The sequence below is a fragment of the Ascaphus truei genome, chromosome 18 (genome assembly GCF_040206685.1).
Source record: "Ascaphus truei isolate aAscTru1 chromosome 18, aAscTru1.hap1, whole genome shotgun sequence".
NCBI lineage: Eukaryota > Metazoa > Chordata > Amphibia > Anura > Ascaphidae > Ascaphus > Ascaphus truei.
This window is the reverse complement of record NC_134500.1, coordinates 17357719-17378129: the sequence shown is the minus strand read 5'-3', so window position 1 is coordinate 17378129 and position 20411 is coordinate 17357719. Positions and strand designations below refer to the sequence as shown.

At 38.4% G+C, this 20411-nt stretch overlaps 1 protein-coding gene across 6 annotated transcripts in view; it reads right to left on the bottom strand.

The window, feature by feature from the left end:
* Nucleotides 1–20411, bottom strand: part of UNC13C (unc-13 homolog C) — a 343863-nt gene that overhangs the window by 261194 nt on the left and 62258 nt on the right. For all 6 annotated transcript variants that reach the window (XM_075575720.1, XM_075575726.1, XM_075575723.1 and 3 more), the window contains 2 exons: nt 17098–17120; nt 16457–16521 (listed from right to left, as the gene is read on the bottom strand). In XM_075575720.1, the coding sequence (XP_075431835.1) occupies nt 16457–16521; nt 17098–17120 (88 nt within the window). The remainder of the gene's footprint in view (nt 1–16456; nt 16522–17097; nt 17121–20411) is intronic.

The following is a 20411-nucleotide window of genomic DNA, read 5'->3' as shown; positions in this document are numbered from 1 at the left end:
CAAACTCTTCCAAAACAAGAGTTATATTTCAAGGCTAAGTTATTTTTTCCCAACCTAGTAATTTAGTGATGTGATTGTAAGGATAATATATATATATATATATATATATATATATATATATATATATATATATATATATATAGCTAAGGATGTCTGCAACTCGTTATGATGTCAACCATATGATGCCATCTGCCAGATATATAGCCTACTTGGTACAACACCAAGTGGTTGACTTGCCACACAGGCACACAGACAAGAGGGAGACAGCAAGGAGGGGAGGAGAGACAGCAAGGAGGGGAGGAGAGAAAAGCAAGGAAAGGCGGAGAGAGAGAGAGAGAGAGAGAGAGAGAGAGAGAGAGAGAGAGAGAGAGAGAGAGATCAAGGAAAGAAGGAGAGAGACAGCAAGAAGAGGAGGAGATATGGATAACAAAGAGGAGGGAATGGAAAGCAGTGTGCACATGGGGCTGGAGGGAGTGCAAAGAGAGGGAAGGAGAGACAGCAAGGTGAGTAGGAGGAGGAAACAGAGAGGCAGCAAGGAGAGGAAGCGAAAGATGAGATTAGTAGGAGAGCAGGGAGTAGTGTAGTGTGCACAGAGAGGAGCAGGGAGGGCAAAGAGGTAGAGCAGAGAGTGCAAAGAGGAGCATGGCTTGATGGATGAGAAAATAAGGTGGGTACAAGGGGACAAGAGACAGCAAGGCATTACAGAGAGGGGTGAAAACAAAGAGTAATGTTTCATTAATAACCTTTAAGATCTGCTAGATCGGACGGCGTATGTTACGCTGGCTACATCTAGTAATTATTAATCCTCGAAATACTAAAAGGTGAGCCATGATCCGAAATGTACAAAAACGTGAAGAGACTTTGGCCAAGAATCTATGTTTAGTTGAAGTATGAAGTATGCTAAAAAGTGTCAGGCATTTAATTGATATTTCAGATACACCAAGTTTATTTACCAGTATTACTGAAATGACCCAGAGATGGTACACAAATCGTGAGGCGTTTGTTTGCAACCGGCTCACATGATAATGATTTGTGAACCATTGCTAAGCATTCTACTGCTTTCACACTTTGTTTTCTTTGCAATTAGACTATTCTTTTATTAAATCAAGTTGTAAAAAATAAGTTGTTTTAAATGGTCGAGAGGCATAAATCATAATTTCTTTAAATATTTAAGCCACACCATTGGAATAATTGCATTTAAATGGCAACATTTGGCTATTTTGGCTTCATTCAAATTAAGAAAATTTTTCTTTTCAACTTAAGACGCTGAAAAGGGGCGTGCATGTTTCTTTAACTTTATGACAAAATGGCTTTTGCAGAGCGTTAGGAACAAGTGGATTTATGTAAGACTTGCTTTAAAAGTCTTGCAAATTAATTCGGTTTCTGGCATTCAGCCTAATTATCATTATTTCCATACAAAACCTTCCATTTTCTTTCTTTTATAGACGTTTTTATGATTGACACTTGCTTTGACTATATAATAAATCTAATTATGAATTCATGATTTTAAACAATTCTGCATTAGCACAGACTGTCTTTCTTTCTTACTTTGATTAATAGCTGTCATGTACTTAACTAGAAGTGGATTATAATGTTTGCATTAATACTACAGGTTGACTGACCCATGTAAATCGTACGTGATTTCTAATATTCCATAATGAATTATGTGCAGACGAGTTGTTCACCAGATTGTTCCTCGTTATGTAACGTTACACATTTAGATTCCAGTTATGGCTAGGGTAGCCTTTGTTTGATTGACATAACGACACTGATTTATGCAACAAGAAAAACAATGCTGTTTGAAAACAACAGTTCATATAATAAAAGTTAAAAAAAAACAAAAAAAAAAACATCCCACAACTTTTAATTTTCTTTGAACACTGTACACACTGTATTATATACTGTATGCAAAACATACAGTATATTGATCATCTCTGCCCTTAAAAGTTTACAATCCAATTTGTGGTGCTGGGCACAAGGTGTTGAAATGATTGGTACAATTTCACAGGATGTATATATAATTCAACAGCAAAAATCAGTGCCTTTTACCGCTCACTCTCCTTCCCTGTTGCACTTCCCTGGGTTGTCCACTGTGACTCATCAGTGCAGCTAATGATAAATTGTTGTCCTGCCTTTAATTGTTCTGGGTTGTAGTCTTAGAAGGTGCATCCTCAGCCATCAGAACCTCACTGGCGTGTTCCCAACACAGACATTCTGTAGGGTCATCTGCTGATATCTGAGCCATGGATGCCCCGACTCATTAAATACCAAGCCACCATTTCATATTCTTTGAATCGTGACAATTCTGGTGATTTCACTTATGAAGAATTCAATTATTAAAACTCATCAATCTCAAACAAGACAAATGTATGCGTTTTGTCACTCCAGCATTTTGTAAGTGACTTTTACACGTAATCTCCTAATGAATGTTTCTATTACAGCTGTCATGTTTATGTTGTGTAAAGGAGTGCAATCTGCAATGCAATACGACGCTGTGGACTACACTACTAGCTACGTTTAGAATAAAGAAATAACAGCTTCACACTGTTTTTTTATTTTATTTTAATCAATATCTTCAATTATGGTGATGCCTCAAAAGCATCCAAGCAGCCTTCATAGGGGTGCAATCCTGGCAGCACGTTTCTTTCGCTATATTTTCAAAAGGGAGAAGGAAACATTACAACCCATTTTCAGATGGATGCCCTGCGGCAAAAGGTTATGGATTGGTTCATTAATTTAATATCAAGCAGAGTGCAACTGGGTAAGACTTCAACTGAACTCATAAAGCACTCATGAATTCAGACCTCGAACCAGTGAAACCTTTAAATAAGGTTGTGTTATAGAAGAAAAAAATATCTAGAAAATTGAATGAACTTCTATATTTAGGTGAAAATAATACTACATGTATCATAAAAGGAATGGGTAGCATTATCTCAGAGTTAATTCTACATTCACTAAGTTCATTGTATGCATAAATATCTGCTAGAAATCATGTTTGTACGTACACTAATAGTACACTACCGACACACTTAATCCGAGCAGGGCTAGTTCCGCAAGCCTGGGGATGCCCCGGCTTGCTAGCCCCACTCCCTCGGCGTGCGCGTCACCGATGCCAGCGCCCCCTGCACGCGCGTCCAGGGCTCCCTGAGGGAGCCCTGGTGTCCCGCGATGTGGGGGACGGCGGCAGGGGGTTCCGGGGGACCCGGCGGACCCGGCAGCGGGAGGGAGAGCGCCCCGATCGGAGGGCGCTCTTCCGCTGCTTCGGCGCGCGCCCGTCACCCTCCGGCGCGCGCCAGGCTACTGCTGCGGCCGAGAACGGGCAAATGCTCGAATAAACTCGGCCGCAGCAGTATGTAGCCAGCATGTCTACATGCAATACATTTGTTATATTAACTGAAACCTATCTCAGTAGGGCTTAATAATCAATATTTGTATCTTTCTCTGTGTATCAAAGAATATGATACATTATGTAGTGGTGTTTTCAATACAATATATTGATTTTAAATGATGTTATTTGCATTGGTGAATACTGAATTATTTAGCATGCGCCATCATGGATTAATGGCAAGTTACAAATGCTAACGCTTCTTGTGAATCTGGCGCTATATGTTCCTGGTGTGGCTAGTCAAGCTATAGACTACAGAGAAAAGGTTACCAACCTTTTTTTGGTGAACCCTATGTTTATTTCTGAGGAACCCCGAACCTAATAGCGCATCTGAGATCAGATGCATTGTAAGGAAATCCCCAACCCTCTCTAATAGCACGTCTGAGATCAGATACATTGTAAGGAACCCCAACCCTCTCTAATAGCGCGTCTGAGATAATATGCATTGTAAGGAACCCCAACCCTCTCTAATAGCGCGTCTGAGATCAGATGCATTGGAAGGAACCACAACCCTCTCTAATAGCGCGTCTGAGATCAGATACATTGTAAATTCTTCTGTATTTGGTACAATTTTCAAATTGCAGGGAACCCTTTAGGGATGCTCGGGGAACCCCTATTGAAAAACACTGCAATGCAAACAAGATTATAAGATGCTTACACCTCTCTATTGAACAGATATGTCTCCCATCAAATAAATAAACACGCCGTTAAATAGAATTTGCATTACAGCAGCTAATCCAGTCTCTCTCCTTTTTTTCTCACAACCTCAGTAGAAAATTGTTTGGAAACCTATTTTCTCATGAATGGAAGAAAAAGATTATGCTTCTCTCAGAAGTACATGCTGAGCACATGCAAAGAAATTCATGTGATACCATGGCAAGTTAAACAGAAACCAATTTAAGATGAACCACATTCATTGTATGTTGATTGGTGCTGTTTTTCCTTCACGGATTACATGTTGATGATGTATTGGATAAATCAATCAAACACAAGCTTATTTTGTTTTTTTGCAAGTCTATAACTCAACAGGACTTGGTGAGGGAAACATACAGACAGCAGCAGGCAGGACACAGAGTGTGAGGTATATAAAAGAAAACCCCCACGCACGTTTGTTTATGGCACATTATGTTCATGCATTTTGTTTGCACTGCATAACTTGCTTCAATTTGAAATATGTATCATTTCAAAGTGTTAGGGCAGGGGTGGCCAACTCCAGTCCTCAAGGGCCACCAACAGGTCAGGTTTTAAGGACATCCCTGCCTCAGAAAATGTGGCTCAATCAGTGGTCCAGTTGAAGACTGAGCCTCTGATTGAGCCACCTGTGCTGAAGCAGGGATGTCCTTAACACCTGACCTGTTAGTGACCCATGAGGACTGGATATCCCTGCTTCAGCACAGCTGGCTCAACTAGTGGCTCAGTCTTTGATGGAGTCACTGATTGAGCCACCTGTGCTGAAGCACCTGACCTGTTGGTGGCCCTTGAGGACTGGAGTAGGTCACCCCTGTGTTAGTGTGTGGATAAAGTGGCCTTTTTTGTATGGTCCTTTTAGCTATTCCTAAAGACGGCAAAAGAACAGGATACAATCATCATGCATTCCTACGGAGATGAACACAATAGGCAAGATATAGGAAATCCGAAATACAAACTTCAGAATTCACAGTGCATGCTTCCCATTTCTTCCCATTACCACTATGAAGACCAGGCAATTAGGAAGGATATTTCTGGAATATTATCTTCATCTGCATTATGTTCTCAGGATTGTAGTGCTGTCATACATTAATGTCTTCTCTGTCCCTTTTTATAAAAAAATTATATATATATGGTCAAGCAGGTGGCATTGTTGCACATGAACAATAAAGTGGGATTATAATTATTATGTATAATTATGAAGTTGCACAAAAATATCCCTGCACCAAGAATTGATACTAAATATTCATTGCATATCCTAAAATACTGCACATTTGAAAAATGTGACAACTGTTCTACATTCCCGACATGAACATCCGAGAAGAGCAAGCCTGATCATTACCAGACTTACAACATTTTTAAATAGGAGCAAAACATGACACAATATCAATGGGATGTGGACATGTTTTAGCCATAATGATCCTAGAAAACTTCCTCTAACATTATACATGTAAGTTACTTTACAGAAAGTTGAGAGCACATTGGGTCACATATCTATAAGAGATCCAAGAGATCCATATATCATTTATTTAGATGTTGAACTGCAAGTAATGAGTAGTGTGCATCAACGGGCTGCAATTTATAGAATTTAATGTCGATTAAGGACCTGTTTAAAGTCAGTTATGATACTTCTGCAGAATGCAATAGAATAAACCCAGCCCGATGATGGGAAAGTAGAAGCTAAAAATGAGACAATTGGTTTGGGCAAAATTTCAAGGTAATCATTTATAACATTGAGCAATGTGAAAGAGAGCTTAATTGGAGGGCTATCACCGATGACCCACTAAAAGTGAAAAAATGTATCGTTTGAAAGGCTATAGACGACAGCCAGATCATGGGGCTGTCAGCCTCAAAGAAATCCTTACATTCGTCAAATAAACCCTGTGCAAAACAGAGAGAGGTGACAAGCAGGTCAACCTTTAGTTGGAGGGCTTTATTAAAAATGAGAATATCATGGGATGACACCTATTTTGAGATATTTATACCCGTTGCAATAAGACATCAAATTATGCCAAGCATTTCATGATTAAGAGGTGCAAAAGACAGGTATGATTCTCCTGCGAGAATGGACGTTAGGCTGTAAAATTTAAGATTCAGGCGTTTATGTTAATAAGAACACAGATACAACAGTGACAATGGCATGCATCTAAGTATTAGAGAAATTAAGATATGAGATCTTTTATATATTGAGTCAGATTTTTAAAATCCAAACAAAGGAGTTTTTATTTAAGTCGTAAAAATGTAAACCAAGTAGCTGATATAAGTCAGGGGTTGGGTTATATTGTTTCAATGGGGAATAGATAGTACAAAAGACTCACCATGGTAATATGAAAATCAGAATTCAACAAAGGTATGTTTGGGTTCAGACATTAATTTTCTTCTTTTCTTCGGCAGTGACCTCTCTGGGAAGAACTTATGACGTGTGCCAACGTATAGGTAATTCTGCTATGTTAATCCTTTTATTTTAAGAAACGTAAATAGAACAAGGAGAAAAACCGGCGCACTGCCAAAGTGGGTCCCAAGCCAAGATAATATAAAAAGTCTTCTTTATTGATCCATCTAAAATTAGAGAATTCAGTGGCGAATTTCCCATTAGGCCAGATGGGCCGGGCGGCAAATTTTCAGCTTCTTCTCTTTTTTCCCCCCATATACAAAGGCCCCAAACTCTTCCCCACCGATTGCTAGGGGGAGAGCATGGGCCCTCTGTAAAGGTCTGCTTCTCCTTTCCCTCATCCTTCTGTAGCATTACGGCTTCAAATGACGCTGCAACGTCACATACCGACGCGTTGCCATAACATCACATGGCATTGTGTTGTCATGGAGATGCGTCATCACCTGACGTTGCGGCGTAATTTGACGCCGTAGGAGAAGGCGGCGAGGGCAGCAAAAAGATAAGTGCATATGAGCCCCAACATTTTATATCCACCACCGAGAGTAGTACTTTATTTCAAGGACGTCAATGTTTATTTGGATTCCAAAAGCCATCATGATTCCGGGTGGATTCGTAAAATCCCCTTTAGTGAATTAGATTATTTCTTATAATTTAGAATACGATACAAAACAAGTTACTGTACGGCGAGTTAAAAAAAAAAACGGACAAAAACCATCTGCCGTAAGAATAAGACATAATTGTTCAGACAAATCTAAGTTTATAGATCAGTTTACCTTTTAAAATAAAGTTTTTTTAATAAGGGCTTTGAGACCCACATTATCGATTCAGTATTGGCCAAAGCAAAAAAGGGGAAGTCTTCTTCTACAATATCGGAAAAAACAGGGAATCAAATGTATAAAGTATATACAGCCCAACCCCCTTATAACGCTGTGCTTGGGGTCCAAAGAATCACATCGCATTATAAGCAGATCGCGTTAGGAATAATGTAGAATAAATGTACAAAAATTTAATGTACAATAAAGTATTTAAGACACCAATAACCGTGTTGTAAAGTATTCATAAATACGAAAATTGGGAGCCACGCTTGCATCGCGTTATAAGCGGATTCGCGTTGTAACGGATCGCGTTATAACGGGGTTGAGCTGAATTTTTTTTTTTTTAAAAGGCGCTATGATGATAATAAAAACAAGAGTCATGATAGTGTTCTTGGAGAGAATGTCAATGAAAATGAAGATACAGTAGTAGTTTAAACAAAAGGGCTAGACAATTAGATTAAACTTCCTCTTTTTATAACCAAATACAATGGAGAAATGTTGTTTCTACACATTGGGAAATCTTAAAAATAGATCCCATTTCGGGAAACCTGTTACCACCAAAACAAAACAAAAAATGTTCAAAAAAAGAACAAAATCTTAAAAATATACTTGTTCCCTCCCAGTCTTCTGAAAGATATACAGACATACCCCGCATTAACGTACGCAATGGGACCGGAGCATGTATGTAAAGCGAAAATGTACTTAAAGTGAAGCATGACCTTTTCCCCACTTATCCATGCATGTACTGTACTGCAATCGTCATATACGTGCATAACTGATATAAATAACGCATGTGTAACAGGCTCTATAGTCTCCCCGCTTGCACACAGCTTCGGTACAGGTAGGGAGCTGGTATTGCTGTTCAGGACGTGCTGACAGGCAAATGCGTGAGCTGCCGTTTGCCTATTGGGCGATATGTACTTACTCGCGAGTGTATTTAAAGTGAGTGTCATTAAACCGGGGTATGCCGGTATAAAAGAATAATTCTTAAGGTATGCTATAAATATTATAAGTGTAAAGCCTCATCATATTATAGTAATACTTTTATAAATTGCGTTAGCTAATTTGTTGTCTATTTGATACAATGTGGTTTGCTGTACTTTGGAAAAACAAAAGATGTTAAAACTGCATTCTTGGATATCATACCGATTAAAAAGGTGAATAAATGTATTAAGAAAGGTGAACCATTGCAAACATCTTTAGAGTTCCTTTCAGACAGTACATGATTTTAATGCACAGGCGTTGAGGTTTTTAGGTATTCGAGCAGTCTGCCAATGTTAGATTAGGAAATAGCAATCTCCATTTACTGAGAAGGGAACAATATTGGATCTTCAAACTAGGAACAAAGTTCCCTGGTGGTCTCTGCATTGATATCACACTCTCTCTCAGATAATACAGCTTTCTATTTCCCTTCTTTTTTATTTCTGAGTTCTGAGTCATTTATGTACAGTATGTAGAGATATAAAAATTGTATTTTTTTTTTCTGCGTGCATATGTTTGTACAGAACGACTGGTTTAGATTAAGGGAAATAGCAACATTTCATGAAATCATTTCCAATAAAATATACGTTTTGATGTGCTTATATATTTTGAGACTTACATACTGTATAAAACACAAATATACTTTATATAAAAAAAAATTCACACACTACAATTACATATAAAATTATTTTTTATAATACTCGTATAACTGTTCCATTTATGGTGTCTAATATTAGCACATTATACTATATATTATAGTAAAAAAATCACTTTGTATTATTATTTAGATGCATTCAGATATTTATATAAATATACTTCTTACCCGTGATATATCAAAGTGGATTAACACTATTGTCCAATTGGTGTCAAAAAATGTTTACGGAGTGATCTATTTTTGGTGATTACTAGGATTAGATATGTGTGGCACTTCCTATTTAACTAATCAGCCATTCTGAATGCTTCTTCTTATTGTTGAGCGTATTTAAGGAATAGAATGATTCTATTTGTGAACCATGATGAAGCACGTAAAACACATCATGCTCACATGTCGGTGACGTCATCACGTGGGGAACACGGTGTATTAGTGCAGTCCATTACAGACAGTCCAGGGATTAGCGCGCAAAGTCCTTACTGTATTTCAACTACGGACGCGGGGATTTCGCACATCATTCCCTTGGATGTTCGTCCTCTTTTACTCGTGAGTTGCAGATAGCACTTTGTGTAAATAATACAACATTTGTTATACTTCCCCATGTGTGGTTCTGTTTGCTTTCTTTTGGAGATCTCCGTGGTGGAGTTGTGTTGTGGGAAGTGAGACGCCCGCAAATGAAGAACAGCTGCAAGGGGGATTTTAATAATTGCGAGCGACGCTGCATTGAAACCTCTCAGCTCAGGAGGAACACTGCTTTTGTGATAGATAGATAGATAGATAGATAGATAGATAGATAGATAGATAGATAGATAGATAGATAGATAGATAGATAGATAGATAGATGTATGGTCAATAAAAACCATCCGAGCCAGAAACTCTGAAAAACCGTCAACTTAAACAACTGAACATACATTAATACACCGATAACACCATTAACTTCCTGGTTACGCATGGTAATGCACTGCAGTGGTAATGCACTGCAGAACTTCACTTAGCAAATCTTTCAGTCGATAAATACTTTATGAAGCACAGTAGTGGGAGTTCCTCATTACACAGTGGGTTGTTTTATACACACTCTGAGCATTGCTGGGCCAAAAGTCCATTTAATCCTTACTACGACTGACGCGTTTTACTATTTATCAGTGGCGCTCGTCACTTGGCACAGCAGCTTCGGCATTATTTAACAAAAAAAAAAAAAAGACTTCAAAGAACTTCCTCTATTAATCCTGTATGAAGCATTATACAGATCTCTTTTTGTAATAAGGTTTTATTGCTCAGCTGTATCATGAACAAGAAACATTTTTTTGTCATAAAGCCAAAGAAAATTAACATGAAATGAGCAACAAAATGGTTGAATTAGAGAGAAGGGGAAAGACTGCTGTGCATATTAAAGATAAACTTGCTGTGGCATTAAGCCAACTCCGCAACAAACTCATTATCATCAAGCCAGCAAAGGAAAGATCACATCACCTATCCAATAAATAGAGATAACGTTCCTATATGAAAAAAGCAGAACATCTGATCATGTAGCTGCACAATTCTAAAGCTTCTGCACTTTGTCAAACAAAGAATTGAAGAAATAATAAGATCGTTTGTCAATATTTTATGTCAACTTCAACACATTTTCCAATGTTTTTCATTTTGTGTTAATAGTATACCCCTTTTTTTTAATGAAAAGTGAAGGAATAAAGTATATAAATGCAGAATGGCATGGTCTCCAAAAGCTGAGCAAAATGTAAAATCCAAACTGCGCTGTATACATTGTTTGGAGTCTTTAATCTAAGTAGACCTGTACCCATTTGCATAGTTACACTTGAATTTTCAAAATGCACTGAAAGTTATATCATGTTCTTTACACCAACTAGAGAAAAATCACACAAATCTGTGGATATTGGGCAAAAAGAGTCAAGTAAAACTTGAGAAACTATGGCAGACGAAAACAAGTGATAACTTAAAGCAAGAATCCCAACTGCTTTAAAAATATATATATTATTATTATTATTATTATTTTTTTACAGTATTCAGATCCCTGGAGCTGAACAGTGATATTTTCAGCTCTGGTGACCTCCTGGGAGACTTAATCTGGGCGCCAAACCACAGCCCAACAGGAAGCCACAAATGATGATATTACGGCATCCTATTGGATTTGAAAATCCAGGAAGTGAACCCGCACCAAAAACTGTATGTATCTCGGGAACGAAAGGGTTCCCCGGGCGGAAAATAGCGTGGTTCAACAAAAGTAAAAATACTGTAGAAAAATAAATTCCAATTCTGCTGCTTAAAATGGCTCAATGCAAGGATGCAATTTCTATTTACGGTATACTACATGTGAAGTATGTCAAATGTTCCCATTCCCTTTATTTGCATTTTAAACATACTGTATACAAGTGCAGCACATAAATACAATTACAACTGAGGATACATTGTAGGGTATGTATCAGTGAGTACAATAAATTAAGTCTACGCACCCCTATTTCATTACGGACAGGCTTCTTTTTGTAGCACTTTTCCCACATTGAGTGAACTTCCATTAAACATAACCCTTCAATTTTGTTGCAGCTATTGTATATTTTACAATAAAATACATAGTAACATTTTCCAGACCAAAAAAATAAATTAAAAAATGACCACCCTATTGCCTTACTCAAATAGAAATCATGCTTTATGTTAATTTTATTCCCAGCGTTTACCTTCTGACTTTGCCAACTGGACCCCAAATGGAATCTTAATGATAAATCTGGATGAAAAAATGCTACATCTCCGATGCCAATCCCGAGCCATCAGGCTCTATTAGTGTGAGTAATTCTAAAAACAATTTTAGGTTTTGCGTTGTAGAAATATAGAGATTAGTAAACTACAGGCAAATGTGTAATCATGCATTGTCTATCAGTTTCATGTTTCAGGCCAACACAGTACTGCTGTTGACATTGGTTCGGTCTAAAATGAGCTAAAATAATTTTTACAGGCAGACAACGGTATTCTTTTTAGTTAGCCCATTTCCATGCAAGACTGAACTGTATATACTGCAGACACAGGAAAGATTCATTTGTCTTTTGCCCTACTTAAAATTATAATACTAATGACCCCTTCACAGTTGAACAGTTTAATAGTTTGAAAAGACCTAATGTAAATGTTTGGCACCTTAAGTCTACTTTCTCATTTACTAAATTCTCTTTAACCAAGACAATATCCAGTAACTGAATAGTAAAACAATATAAACATTATTAAAATTAGAATAGGGGGAACATTTTCTCAATAAAACTTAAAGCAGCAGCCCAAGCTGCCATTTTTAATTTAATATTTTTTCCCCTTTAATATGTTCAGCAATACAATCCACACAGTGATATGTAATTAGCTAAATTGTCAATCAATCTGTGCTTCTTTGATCGATCGGCGAAGATTCAGCTTGGGGGTTCACTAAATGGCTGTCAGTGCAGCAGAAGAGGACCAAAGATGCAAAGTTCTGTGGGGAAGATCATGTGACCAGGCAGTCACTAGATACAATGGTGCACTGCTACAGAGAGGGCAGGGCTCAAAAAAGGGTGTGCCAGAGCGTGTTTCAGAAGAGGAAGGGGATGTGACTTTGTAAATAGTTTCTATAGAAAAAAAATGCTTCTTACATTATAATACATTAAAAATGTTATTTAGCGTTGATTTTTTAAATGCTACAAGTATTTTATCATAGTTCAGAACTGATTTATGTAAAAAAAAAAAAAAAAAACATGTATGATATTGCTCGGTATGCAATATTAGAGAAGCAATTCATTTTTTTATTAATTATTATTTTTTAACATAGGTGTGAAGCAGGGGGTCTCTGGAGCGGAACCCCATTAATATCAGCTAAGGGGACCCCCTTCTTCCCGAGATACAGACCTCAGAAAGGGGTCCCAGTGTCTCGGCAAAGTATAAAACTCCTGCATCACGTGGGCCAATAGGAAGCCGAACCTGATGACGTCACGGCTTCCTATTGGCCCGCAGAGTGCGGGAGCTCTGAAAATGCGCCAATACGTGTACTTTGCTAGCTGAGCGGCTACTGGCCCCCCCTAAGGAGGCGAGTATCAGGAAGCAGGGGGTCCCTTGATCTTACACTAATGGGGTTCAGCTCCTCAAACCCCATGCTTCAATCCTATGTTAAAAAATAATAATGAAAAAAAGCATGAATTGCTTCTTTAAAGCGGCAGACCAAACAATATCCTGCATGTCTTTTTTTTAACAGCTTTAATAAGCTTTATAAAGCTTGTATTGCCTCCTTAAAGTTACATCAAAAATATAATTTAGGGACTACGCCTCTGGACTCACAATATTTTAAAACTAGCTGAGGGCAAAGTTTACTTCACGTTTTGTTGCTTTATTTTATTTTCTAGCACTTTCCTTCCCCTCCATGTTTTTGTTCTAAACAGCACAGAAGTACATAAATTTATCAGGCAGAATTAAAAAAAAAAAAAAGCAAAGATCTGTCAATGCTGTTCACGTTGTGCCCACATTATGATGTTGAATCCTACATGCTGAATTAGTGCATTCTTCATGTTTATATTTGGTTCTTTTAAAGTATGATATAAAAAAACACAAAGCAGTGGTGCAATGCATGTTGATAACACATAAACCACAAAAAGGGCGCAGGAGGGAATACAAACGAAAAAAAGCTAAATTAGTGATAATGCAAAATAATTTAATAATGACACAAAAACATATGACACATAAAAATAGAGAAAGCGGAAGGATCACAAGATCAGTAATTTCTCTTCTCAAAAGCACCCATCAACAAGGGGGAAAAACCCCAGACAGACAGTGGGGAGGTTTTTTGGTGTGTGTGTATGGGGTTTTTCTAAGTGACCCCATTGATCGCGGGAGAATAGGAGCAGCGGAGGCCCCTTACAACACCTTTGGGGAGAGTCTTTGGGGATAGCGCGCACTGAACCTTCTATCTCTACCATGTTGATAACACAAACCGATGAGACAGCCTAGACTGTGTTAAATGATAAAAAAAAAACGGGTCAATAAAAAATGAAATGAATAGAAGTAGCCGTGTCCAACTGCGATAGTGCACAATAAATAAGTACTTCAGTATTCAATGATACGTTTTGTAAATGAGTAGTGCTGTACCCAAGGAAAAGAATAGATCTCTCGGAAGCTTGATTTAAAATAGCAATTGTTAGTCCAAAGAAAAAAGGTATCCCTTAATATTGAAGTACTTATTTATTTTGCTCTATATTACATCATTTACCATCATATCTTCCTCCCAGATATACATTTCAGCATTCAAGTTTGGCATATAAAAAACCTCACAGATATATGGAATACAAATCAAGCTCTTACATGTGCTCACAAAGATGGAAACTTGTCATTTGTCCTTCCTTCTTGGTTGGAAAAGTCCTGTCCCGATGGATCCCTGCAATGGTGTTATCCATCTCATATCCTAACTAACCACACGTTCTCTGCTAAATTATACAGGAAATATAACTTACGCAGCTTTTACTATTCGAAGTGTTATCTGTATAATGTGTTAACATGTTTGGTCTATGTGACATAATGTATGACTAGTCACACCTCTTACTCCAGAGATAGCCAACAACAATTGTGTAATACAATTTATTACACAATCCTATTATTGGGAGTTAGTTACAACCTTTACTATCAGATAACTTCTTTCTTACTAGCAGCTGTCATTATAATCAACCACTCATAATCTATTCATAGGAAGGGGGGGGGGGATTTCTTGCACTCTATAAATAAAATGTAATTAAGCAATCAGTTACTTTATAATTTATAACATAGGCCAACCTTGACTATAAATAAAATGTAATTAAGCAATCAGTTACTTTATAATTGATAACATAGGCCAACCTTTGCTCTTGTTACCTTTGATGTTATAATCACTCAATGATCACATTATTTGAAGACATCTCCGCATGATTAAATGACAATGTGCTTACATATGTTGTTATCTGTAAATCATCAGTGGTCCACTAGAACACAACGTAAAACCAAGTACCTTCATTTCATTTCAAATCTAAATGAACAGGTGTCACATTAGAAATCATTTTCCGTTCAGACAGTGGTACATTTTATTTTTGACAGATGTATAAAAATAATTTAGATTGTTGCAAGAAAAAAATGTCTCTAGAAGACAACTTGATTGACATGTTTTTTTCAGGACTAAGAATTATTTAAAGAGCTCGATTTTAGGCTGAATGCTAATGAAACATGCGCAAAATATTTTTGGGGATGGAAACGTGGTAACATTTTAGTCCGGGTGGTTACAAAACCCTGTTTGCAATTACTCTCAGAATAGTAGCTCTTCATTAGCTCTTCATTTTCCACTTATAGAACTGGCCATTATTATTTTTATAAAATACAGTACAGTACTGCAAATAAGGTTGTTAAAAACATAGATGAATGCTTTTAATTGTATCCTGAATCAAGCTGGAGGCAAATTGGGCACTCTGTTAATTTTATGCCAAGAAGGGCATTACAGAAACCTCTCTAAACTTCAATGTTTCAAAGTATTTTTCACCTTTATTACCCCATGCGAGCTGGCTACAGTTTCGGAGCTGGTTATAACAGAAGTTGGGGAGTTTTTTTTTAATGACACACACATTATAAGGTGTTGTTTCAAATTCTGTGTCTGTCACTTTTCCCCCTTTCCGTGGTATCGGAAATTTTTGCCACGTGGCAAAACTAATCACCTGCGTGAAATGCAAGACATTTTATTAAGAAATATATCTACGTTTGTTGTGTGATGTGTCTTAGTGCACATTTGAGTGGCTGATGGGTACTTTCGATTGAGATTTAGTGGTTAAATAACGGCCAGGCTATTTCACCATTTAACTCTTTACCAGGTGTACTCAACAGTTAACCTGTCCGGAAATTCTGCATCATGTGATCACACCAAGAGCGATCACATGATGCAAGAGTGGGCCCCAGATGTCTATTGCTATAGGGCTTGCTACTCTGTCTGAGCAGCCAGCACGATCCGACCCTACAAAGCAAGTACACATGAGGTACCTGGTACATCAACAGGGCACTGTTAAGGTTAAGCATAAAGTCACTCATTTTTTAACAGCACTCGTACAGTACTGATGTAGCAAGACTAAGGCCTAGGACATGGTGCCGCAGACTGTGCGGATGCTGAGCGTAAACAGACAGCTTTAAGACAGTGTTCGCGTCAATGCGGCGTTTCTCAGCGCGACAGACAGGTCACGTGAGCGGTTTGCCCAATGAGAGCGAACCAGCACCGTGACGTCACTAGGAACGCCCCGTCCACCATGGCCAGGGAAAGCACCCGCTTCCCCTCAGCCTCCGCGCGGCCTTGGCCCCATGACCTTAGTCTTTGGATGTCTTGCTATATCTATAAGTCATTGGCGGAATACTAAACATTACTATAATAATGATGTGGCAATATTTAAATTTATTTTTCCGCCATATCACCTTTACACGAGTAACTATTTGACTCACGGCCCTAATAATGGGAATCCTTGCCACAAAAAAAGCTGTATAGAATACCCACAGTTTTTCTCTGTAGTATTATCCAAGGTATCACTCACCCTCCAGATGTTTGAATCTCGTAAAGTTTGGACGCGTCCGAAGCATTTCCACCGACTATCCGTGCCTTTTATGAAAAAATAAATAAATAAGAAAAAATAAACAATCTTTTTGTATGATGAAACTGTACTAGGTTTCTTTTTAAAATTGACTCAAGTTCACCATTCACAGAACACCTAACATGAAAAATGTTAAGCAGGGTCAGCTCCAGGCCCAAACATTAGTGTTTGTTTTTAATCTGAAACATCCTCTATTAAGCAGTGTGCTTTCAGTGGATACTGTTGCAATAACCAATAGGACAAAGACAGCACAAACACACGACACAACAGAACAAAGTAACAAGTCTAAATACATTTTCCTCTTTGAAATTGACTGTGATAATCGTGGCTGGCCAAAGGCACCGACATAGGTTTTGACAGCAGCCGACGTTTGTTTGCATACGGGAAATTAGGTAGGCATTAAAGTGAGGAGTATCCTGTTTAACAATACGACACATTTGGTGTTCTTTAAGGACAACACAAGAATGGGAGGCCAGGGGAAACATGCAGTATTTCACAGTAAAATGAAAGAACCAAACAGGTCAAAACAGTCACAAACAAATATTAACAAGACATGAACCCTTAGGAAAGATGTGATTTAAAACCTTTTCATCCATAGCTTTGCTATCTGAAAGAAAATCAGGAAGAAGGGGGATAGACGTTAGATACAATATTGTCCAAACGATCATGCGCTACTGTATATTTGATGTACGAGCTACTGAATTACAAAGAGCCAATACGTTAATTCCGGGGTTCTCAACTCCAGTCCTCAAGACTTCCCCCCCCCCCTGAACCCAACCCCCAACAGGTCAGGTTTTCAGGATATCCTTGCTTCAGCACAGGTGGCTCAATTAGTCCTTGCTTCAGCACAGGTGGCTCAATCAGTCTTTGACTGAGTCACTGATTGAGCCACCTGTGCTGAAGCAGGGATATCCTTAAAACCTGACCTTTTCAGGGGGTCTTGAAGACTGGAGGTGAGAACCCCTACGTTAATTGTTTGGCAAATTAACAAGTAAGGTGAGTTACTGGACGGGAAGACCACAAATTAAACACATTATTTTGCAAAGAGAAATAAACAGCCAGTAACTTTACTTACATAAATAAACATATTTGATGTAGCACACAGTGGAATTTTTATCGCATCCCATTATGTAATTTATGTACCAACTAATAAACAGTTTGTCTAATCAGTCTAAATCTACTTTAACTCCAGCTTTGAATTGGTTATGCAGCTATTAAATTGCAAACAACCTTCATATCGCTGTATTTTCATAATTGCCACCTTGACAAACTCTGCATTGTTCCATAAATCTTTTATCCAACTTACATAATTACAACTGAAGGTATGTGCTCGTAGAAAAATAGAGAAACACGCAGGGCATGCTATTGAAGGAGAACATAAGGTCAAATATGCATAGTGAAATAATGATTACTGTTCAATACCCAGGTAGTAAAGAAATAAAGGTGTTAATAATAAATCACTGAATGTAGCATTGGAAGGGAGTTTTCCTGGATGGTAAAGCTGCATTGTACGAAGACACTGCTATTAGTCGGTTAACCTGCTCATCTCCATCTCACCATGGGCAGGCTTTAGGAACCAAAACACTACATAACAGTAGTAAGCTCTTAGAAACAAGGACTTATGCATGAAAAATGATATGTACAGTGCTGTGTATACAACAAAAAGAGAAATATATACATAAGTATGCGTGAGGTCACAATCTTAGTAGCACTTTTTTGGATACAATATATACAGTATATATATATATATATATATATATAAAAAATATATATATATATAAAAAATATATATGTATATATATTAAAAAAAATATATATATATATATAACATGGTGGATTTGGGTTCTGAGCTTACAGGGGATGTGTGTTACAGCGCAGCGTACACCAACTATAAAAAATCCTATTATAATGCAACGTTTTCTCTACCATACAGTACAAATGCTTGTTGCTTAATTTAAAGCAGCAGTCCCAGCTGCTGTTTTTTTTTTAATGTTCCCTTTAATATGTGCTTCAATACAAGCCACACAATAAGTAATTAGCTAACTTGATCGATCACAGGAAAAAAGATCGATCGGCGAAGATTCGGCTTGGGGGTTTACTTAAATGGCCGCAGAGGAGTACTGACTTTGTAAATGGTTGCTATAGAAACAAAAAAGGCTTGTTACATTATAATACATTAAAAATGTCATTCAGGGTTGTTTTTTATTAATTTATTTATTTTCAAAATGCTTCAAGTATTTTCTTATAGTACAGAACTGATGTATTAAAAAAAACACATGTAGGATTTGCTTGGTCTGCAGCTTCAAGACATGTTTATTTAGTATCTAGCAGCAAACAACAGAATGATACATTTCTACATTTCACGCAATACAAACTGCTGAAGAAAGAATGTAGAAATTCCAGGGCTGAGGTTCATGGTCCCCCCAAAAATGTCTCTAAAGGGTGACTGGTGTTGGGTATGAATGAGTCTGTCTTCTAAAGACCGAGACTTGACATACAAGTCTTGTTTATCATTAAAATTTTAAAAAAATAACCTAGCATTTTGGTTGTAGATTTTTTTTATCTTACAACTCACTAGATTAGTTAGAATTGTCTATTTTTTTTTTTTTTGTAACCAGCAGGAAAAAAAGATTTTCTGTTTAATAGCAGAAATAACTATAGCCCTTTTTTTGAAAATCAGTGAAGGAAGTAGGTCAGAAAGAGGATTATAATGATTAGAAAAATAGTTGATTTTAGAGTGGGGAAAAAATGGGAGATTTTTGCCAAAGTTTCAAAACCAAAAAATATAAACATTTTATTTTAACTACTGTAGAAATATCTTTGTGAGGCATATGTCTCCTCTTTCTCACACAAACATATTACTACTGAAAAACCTGTGTGATACGGAAGGCATAAGCTTACAGGGGTTCCATGTTAAAATGGACAAGAAGCAAAAGGTGACAGGGTGTGCTCATGTGCATGGTATTACCCAGAATCCCTGACTTTAGTGGAAACACTGTGTGCTAAGGCTGAGGCCCCACTGCACGCCCGCCTTGCGACCTGGTGGCGGGTGCAGAGAGCTGTACTGCGATCGGCATTCTGAGGCGTGGGGGGGGGGCATGGCCAAAACAGGCTGTGTGGGCATGGCCATGACGAGGGGACGGAGCCACGACGCCACCAAACGGAGCCACGACGCCACCAAACTAAAACCCATGCCCCCCCTACACACACAGAGCTCAGCTGACTTCTCCTCCCCCACCTCTCACTCCCCCCACCCGCCTTTCTGATTGGCTCCCTGCCACACCAGGTGATGCATCGCCGCTCGGGATCACAAACTGGCTGTAGCCCCTGCCAGCTGATGCGTCACAGTGCACAGTGAGCCTGGAAGCGCGGAGGGACCGGGGACAGTCAGGGAGCAGGTAAGGGGCTGGTGAGAGGCACGCGCCGCCGGCTGCACTGGGGACCTGGCCTAAGAGATATTGGGAAAGGCAGAGTAGCAGTCCTGTCTGAGACATCCGTAAGTGCTCAGAAGTGGTATTTGTTATTGGCTATACACAGATATGTTATTGATCTCGCCGGTGAGTCGCAGCGGGACACACATAACATGCCAGTGAAACCAGAAGCTATTTAAAAGAATTAGCTGCGCACAAAAAAGGGGAACCCGTGGGTGCATTATAGGCTGCTACATCTATTTATTAAAGTTGCTTGTACTATTAAAAAAGCTGATAAGGTTGTGCCAATGGATAGACTCTAGGCAAGGGGAGTGCAAACTTTTCTGCTTGCGTCCCACTGTCTGCTCTCCCCCACTACTCGTAGCCCCCCTTCTTACCGGCTCCATGGCGGCGTCATATGTCGTATTGCCATGGCAACGCGTTGCCATTGGATGCCGCGTTATGGCGACACGTCGCCGAAGAGGCAG